This window comes from Homarus americanus, unplaced genomic scaffold (genome assembly GCF_018991925.1).
Source record: "Homarus americanus isolate GMGI-L3 unplaced genomic scaffold, GMGI_Hamer_2.0 scaffold25860, whole genome shotgun sequence".
Classification (NCBI taxonomy): domain Eukaryota; kingdom Metazoa; phylum Arthropoda; class Malacostraca; order Decapoda; family Nephropidae; genus Homarus; species Homarus americanus.
In genome coordinates, this window is record NW_024724693.1 from 760,352 (window position 1) to 768,100 (window position 7,749).

Sequence of the window (7,749 nt, forward strand, 5' to 3'; positions counted from 1 at the left end):
ACGTTCTACACTGTTTTATAACAATATCTAACCAGCTTAATACTGACTTTCCTTACTTCTATTTAGGTAATATTTCTACGAACAAGCTACACCACATTTCCAAAATCTGGTGTCCTGCCAGGGCCACAGTTAATTGAACGCCACCGTGACGCAACTTCTTGTTATCGACGCGCGTCACTTCCTTATCACGGAAAAATTACGATCACCAACCATTGTGTGCGGGGTAATCTGATGATCTCCGGAAATAACCCTAACAGTGAGTCCAAGATGGAGGGATTAATGGGGACCAAGGGCAGTATATAGTAATGTGAAGACACTGCTAGACCACCAGTCACCACAAGCTCACTGACAGCCAAGCGTCCATACCTGCTACACTACCAAGGCCTCCACATCTCACCTGCTTGTCATAACTTAGCCCAACAAAACAACAACAATGAAACACATCCTGTAAGTAGAGTGTCTTGAATCCCAAAGGTTTGGTGATTTAACAAGGGAACACGTACAGTTAAGGTTGCAGACCCTCTTGTTAGCCGCTCGGTCACCTCTCCGTCACGCACTGTAGGCAAGTATTGGGCATGCACCGGCTCCTTAACGTACCTATAGTGTTGGTCAAGTCTGGTCTTGTAACAGCTCACACTCGGTGCCGTCACAACTCTCACTCCGAAAAAGTTTGCCCGCACAGTTTTCTTGACTCGAGTCTTCATCAACCTTGAGCTGTGTCAGCCGGACCCGGGCCTCCGCCGGCTCAGGCCCTTACTACCATTCATGTCTACTATAGCGTTTATTTTCTCTGGCGTTTATTTTCACTGCGTTCACCCTTACTGGCGTTCATCTTTAGTAGCATTCGGTTTTACTGGCGTTCACCCTTACTGGCGTTCACCCTCAGTTCCGGATTTAAACTAAACTTGGCACGGCCTGGGGCCATCCCCCCCCCCCTTGAAAAAAAAAAGTCTCCCTGGCAGACTGGTACTGAACTTAGTCCATAACTCAGGTCAGGGTTGAGTTTTACAAATTTATATATTTTTTAAATTATGACACCACTTACACTTTGAAATTATTGGATTTTATTTCCACGAAAGTATTACTTTTACTGTTGGCAAGTACTGGCTCCTTGCTGAACCTGCTCCAGTGCTGGTTAAGTCTGGTCTTGAAACAGCTCACACTCGGTGCCGTCACAATACTCTCTGGCAGATTGTTCCAAGACTTAACAACTCTCACTCCGGAAAAGTTACCCTCACAGTTATCCGGACTTGCTGCTTCTTCAACCTTGAGCTGTGACCCCTTGTGGGGCGCGCGTCCGCCAGCTCTAGGTAAGGGCACTCAACTGAGTAGTGCCCTTTGGGATGCTTATACACCTCAATAAGGTCTCCCCTTGCCCGCCTGTGGTATAAGCCATGTTGTTCAAAACTTACCCTCCTCAGTACAGTATAGCACCTACTTGAGTGCTGTCTGCTGGCGTTATTGAAACCAAGCTTGTGCCAAGATCAATTAATCCTTCTCAAACTACGGGGCTTATAGCCTAATGTGTGGGTGAGGCTTCCCTAGGGACAAACGCGGACACTACTCAAAAGGAGGCATAAAATGGACAAGATACAGTTCTTTACTTTCCTCGAAACTTTCTTGAAAAAAGGCGTAACTTAGAGTGTCTAGCGTGGAAATCAACTTAAATGATCTAGGATGATAATGAACTAATATACGAGATCAAATTAATTTTGAACTTGTCTCAACGCAAATGTCATGCACAGTTTCCCATTTGGAGAATGGAGTTAGTTAAGGCCATCTCAGTGAAATTTCTGAACAGTATTTCCACCATGTAATTTTATTACACAAAATGACGTGCTCTTAAATCTCCTGGCAGGGGGAAATTTAACTTAAGATCCTTCGAGAATCTGAAGTGTCTAAGCTGTTATGTGTTCAATTTAATTTTTCCTCGCAATATATATATATATATATATATATATATATATATATATATATATATATATATATATATATATACACACAAAGCTAGTAATTAGTTATTATAATAAATATTACTAAACTGATTTAATCTTGCTTTGCGTTCCTCAGATTGGTTAGTGTGTGTGTTGTGATGGTGGCCAGGGTAAGCCATGGCCACCCCGCTTACCTCACAGCTGGGCCTGACGTGTCTTCCCAGTGCCCTTCACCCCCTAGAGAACATCCATTTCTGCTGCCCAACCCTACTGATTGTTCCTCCTTCTACATGTGCACTTGGGACTCTATCGCCATCCTCCAACACTGTCCCCTCCACCTCCAATTTAACCCCACTCTACAGGTGTGTGACTATCCAGCACACTTCTCCTGTGTCGTCTCCACCACACCTGCTCCAGTCTACAATGCCACCACACCTGCTCCAGTCTCTAATGTCACCACACCTGCTCCAGTCTCTAATGCCACCACACCTACTCCAGTCTCTAATGCCACCACACCTGCTCCAGTCTCCAACACCACCACACCTGCACCAGTCTCCAACACCACCACACCTGCACCAGTCTCCAACACCACCACACCTGCACCAGTCTCCAACACCACCACACCTGTACCAGTCTCCAACACCACCACACCTGCACCAGTCTCCAACACCACCACACCTGCACCAGTCTCCAACACCACCACACCTGCACCAGTCTCCAACACCACCACACCTGCACCAGTCTCCAACACCACCACACCTGCACCAGTCTCCAACACCACCACACCTGCCTCTAAAGCCACAACAGAGGCAGCTTCACAATGCCCTCCCTACAACCCCCAGTCTGTAGTGTTGCTGGCTAACCCTGCAGACTGCGCCACCTTTTTCATGTGTCTGCAGAATGGGTCAGTTGCCCTCAAGCACTGTCCTTTTGACCTCTTATTTAATGACAGACTAAAGGTGTGTGACTACCCACAACACGTTGAGTGTACCTCTTCCACCACTGTGTAGATCCTTCCTGGTACACCTCCATGATGTAGCTGATCTCGGACAATATTATTCTTTGTTTTTCAGTTTATATTTAGCTTTCCATAAAAAAATCTTGGATTGATCCCAATATGAGATGTTTTGTATTTATAACTAATAAACTATACTTAGCATAAACTAATAATTTTAGATTAAAAACTATAAATTTTATACAGTACCCCTGTACTTCTTTATCCAGTAGGAATTTATATAAATTCAGATGCTAAAATAAAAATTAGTTATAATAAATAGCTTATTGACTTTTCCGCCTGAGCACAAAGGACCTTGGAAAATTAAATTGAAAGAAATTTGATTAATTCATTTGACCACAGTTCGAGAAACTGAACTCAAAGGTAATAACTAACTTTCAGTTTCTCAACAAAATCTTTCATAGTATAGTTCTTACCAGGTTATGGAAATATCTGTATCACAACCACTAGCGTAGCTAGGGGGGGGCGGTCCGCCCCAGGCGGCACTTTTGGGGGGGCGGCACTTTTGGGTCTGCTCATCACCCATATCTGCAGCTACTGGAGACGTTAATCCATCCCTTTGTATCGGCGGCAAGTTAATCCTTGTCGTGTCTGACCTAACACCTGACCCACATCATCACGGCCACGTCATGAGCTACGTACACCCTTGCTATGCTCCCCCCCCACACACACAACCTGTAACCTGTTGAGGATTAAGGAAACAACTTCAAACAAGTACGCCAGTGAGCTCATGTGGTGTGGGTCAGGTGTTAGGTCAGACACGACGAGGATTAACTTGCCGCCGATACAAAGGGAAGAATTAACGTCTCCAGTAGCTGCAAAACCATGCAGTCTCGGGTCATATCAGTTCATGTACAGCCGACCAATCCACCAGTTACAAGCAATTCACTTCAGTTCTGCACAAGTCTCCATCGTGACAAGACGAGGGGAGGCTAGACGACTTTTAAGTTCTCTTGTGTTTTCGATCCAGTTATTTACTTCGTTGGAAGACATAATACTATAAGGTGAGAAATATTAAAGTATTGGTTAAAAAATATTGATGTGACTTTTGCTGCGGTACTGAGATTAAATATTAAGATTTTGTTTCACAGCATTGCGATTTTATACTAAGACACTATCCTCACTGGGGTACAGACAAAAGCCCCCCAGACGAAAGCCACCCAGACAAAAGCCCCCTACTTTGATCGGGGTGGCTTTTGTCTGACAACAGTAGGGCAAACTATTTAATATATATATATATATATATATATATATATATATATATATATATATATATATATATATATATATATATATAAAAGAGTGAGTCACTGTGCAATATGTATTTTTTGTAGGGTCACGGGGGGAGGGGGCCGGCAAACTCAAGGGCCGCCCCGGGCGGCACACACTCTAGCTACGCCACTGATCACAACCCTGTATGAAAAACTTTAGTCTGAGACAGCGATAGTGATTTAAGTGCAAGAGTTGAAGAGGAGTGTGGGTAAATGACAAGTGAACAGGGTCTCATCTTTCAGTGTTGCATTACACATCTACCTCACTAGAGCCGTTCCGAGGGGGTGGCTGCCCCAGGCCTCGCACTCTACCAGTTAGTATTATACAGGTCAAATACAACACATAAACTAGTAAAAAAAAGTCTGTGTTGACTGGAAGTATTTTAGTGAGAATAAAATCTTATGAGTCATCAAAAGAACATTTGTTCAACCTTAATCAAATGGAAGTGAAAAGAAGGTTGTGTTCAATGAATACCATGGATACACGCACATTACAAGACTTGAATAAAGAAAAGGAATGTTGGCAATCAGTTCTAACACATATTATAGCGACTGTGCAGTAAGCACAACTCGTCTTTGCACAAGTCATTGAGTGTTGGAAATTCCCACAATACTGCCAAAGCTGCGTTGTTTTCAGTGCTTCCAGTACTCCGAGAACTCATTCCCAAAGAAGCATAAAATGGAAGAAATTAAAAGTGACAGAAATGATGAGCTTAATGCCTTAACCCTTCATCGATGGCTAAGGATTCCACATTCCTCCCCCCCATAATGCACAAAAATAAAGCACTGATAACATGAAACTTCCACAAATGATGACTGCCATTCCTACAGCTAACTTTCACTGATGATGGCCAGTGTTTAGGCATTGAGAGTAATAAATAGGGTAAATTAAATGCAGGTCTGGGTCTGCTCAGGTCTGGACAAACTGAGAGAACTTGAAAGATTGGTAGAAAAATGTATACTTGTGACATGAGAGGGAGAGTTGATGACCAAGTGAGGAGGATGCTGAAGGAGAAATATGCTTGAGTGAGTGGAGAGTATGGTGAAGGGTGATATACTGAAGCAAGATACTAGAGGTCTTGTTATGGAAGGGAAACATCACAATAATACTTTATAATGTGTAAGTTTTGCTTTTGTTTCCAGACAAACTCCATTAAGCAGGAAAAGGCTTGAAAAAGTAAACTGACACAAGTAGTTAAATAAACTGGACAATAATGCAGATCTTTTACTTTGCCTTTTTACTTCACAAAGGGAGAAGAAAAGGAAGAGGGGATGGAAGAGAAATCACCTTTCAGGGGGTCCATGCTTGATGCCGTCATTTCACCAATAAATTTTTAAGTTCACAAGGTGTAATTCAAGATTATTTTATTTAAATCAACATTGCACTGCGCTATATATTATCAATATTTTAACTAAATTTCAGAATTACCAATAATTTCAATGTAAAAATGCAAAAATACTCAAAGACATCAGCAAAATAGATGTTTACTCCACTGTCAACCAAGCCAAACTGACACCTGGTGGCTGAGTCAAGCGGCTGATGGACGCACAAAAAAACTAGTTCCCTAGCTGTGCTGCATATATTATCAGCATGTTCACTAGATTTTAAAATGACTAATAATTTTAATATAAAAAATGCAAAAATATTAAAGAGCACAACTTCTTGATATTTACTCCACTGGAAACGAATGTAAACATAGAACCAATTACTGTATTATTGGCAGACTAGCCCATCAGCTGATGCTCACAACAAAACGTGTTTGTCGTAAGGATTTCGTTAATCGAAGTTTTGTTCATTAACCGAATTGAAGATCCTTATGGGAGGTAATTCGTTAATTGAACCGTTCGTTAACCGAGGGACCACTGTACAATGTACTGTACTACTGAATTTATTTTGAAAGCACTATTCTGCAAATTTTTCCAACATTCTTAATAACAAGGAGAGAAATCAATGCACAAAATATGAATACAGTAAAGCCTTCAATTACGACGGTTCTACTAACGAAGATTCACATCTAAGACCCTGGTTAATTTAGGACCCAATTCAATTTATGCCATAATTTCCTTAGTATTTAAGAAGAAAAATATTACATTTTCGTATAAATAATAGCAATCCAGATATTAAAAAAAAATACACCTTGCGCACAGAGGCTGCCGGGCTTGTGAATGGTGACGCCAGCATCACTAGTATAAACAGTTGCAGTTGGCAGGCCTTTTGTTTTCATGCATGTGAACAAGAAAAGGAGAAAAACATTCTCAGGTTTCTTACAGCATTTTTGCATCCCTATTCAACATGAGCAAGAGAGCAAGTGATGGTAGTGTTTCAAAAGCTAATAGAAAGTGTATAAGCTTAGCCGAGAAACTAGATGTGTTAAAACGATATGAAAAAGGTGAGAGGTTTGTGGATATTATATGGAGCAAGCAATGGACATATTTTCTGAAGTGGATCCATTAACAGAAAGCCCTAAAATTTAAATAAACACAAATGACCTCTACATAAAGATGTATAATGAAAAAATAAAGCAGCTGTGCAAGGTTCTTTTGACAGCTTTATTATTCGAAGGCTTAAACCGTCAACTTCAGCTGCACCATCAAATTCAGCATCATAAGCTGATTTAACAACAACTTCAGGTTCAGTAACAGTTTCAGCAACAGCTATGACATCTTTATGGAAAGCTACGGCTTCAGCCAGAGTTGAACCTGATGACTTCGTCATCTGATTAAAAAAACTCACACAACATTCAATGGTTGTCCTTATATTTTAGACTTTACCACCATTAGTGAGTAGAATTTTTGTTTTACATAAATATTATTTAAAACATATATGAACAGTAAATAAGCGTTGCTTTCATATTCATATGTAGAGAAATGGCGATATGTCTTCACATGTACGCACTTACTGTTCATACATTGGCGTTCCCAATCGTCTCGCTTTATTTCTTTACTATTAGTGGTTAGCTACTTCTAGTATTCCATGTATTAACATTAAATAACATTACTTAAAAAATACATACAGGTATTCAATTTTTTTACATTAAGTTCACTACAGCTACAACCAGGATCTTATTTTCTTCAGTTTCTTATGTAGAACCATCGTCACTCACTAAAACAGTGCCGTCTTGTCTCCTCTTGTGTGTTTTAATATTCTACGTATTATTAATGAATTGCATTGTTCATTTCACATATATAAACATTAATTCAATCAAATACATATTCAGTAATAAACAATAATGAATCTTTTGTACATATTCTTAAAAAGATAAATGACGCAGTATCCTTAAATGCACACGTACAGTATATGTTGGCGTTCCCAATCCATCTCACTTTTTTTTTTCTTTACCATAAGTGGTTAGCTACTTCTATTGTTCCATTTATTAACATTAAATAACATTACTGTACTTAAAACATATATATTAATTTTTTTACATTAATTTTACTACAGCTACAACCAGGGTCTTATTTTCTTAATTTTCTTGTGTCGAACTATCGTCCCAGACTCCTGGCTGTAAACACAAACGAAAACAATGGC

General features: G+C 40.3%; 1 protein-coding gene across 1 annotated transcript; it reads left to right on the forward strand.

Annotated features, from left to right (window-relative positions):
• Positions 1 to 267: 267 nt before the first annotated feature.
• LOC121864524 (peritrophin-1-like) lies at positions 268 to 5,406 on the forward strand. Its single transcript, XM_042363596.1, has 3 exons — positions 268 to 447; positions 2,071 to 2,532; positions 5,364 to 5,406. The coding sequence occupies exons 1-3, from the start codon at positions 434 to 436 to the stop codon at positions 5,404 to 5,406; spliced, it is 519 nt and encodes a 172-aa protein (XP_042219530.1). The 5' UTR covers positions 268 to 433.
• The last annotated feature ends 2,343 nt before the right edge of the window (positions 5,407 to 7,749 follow it).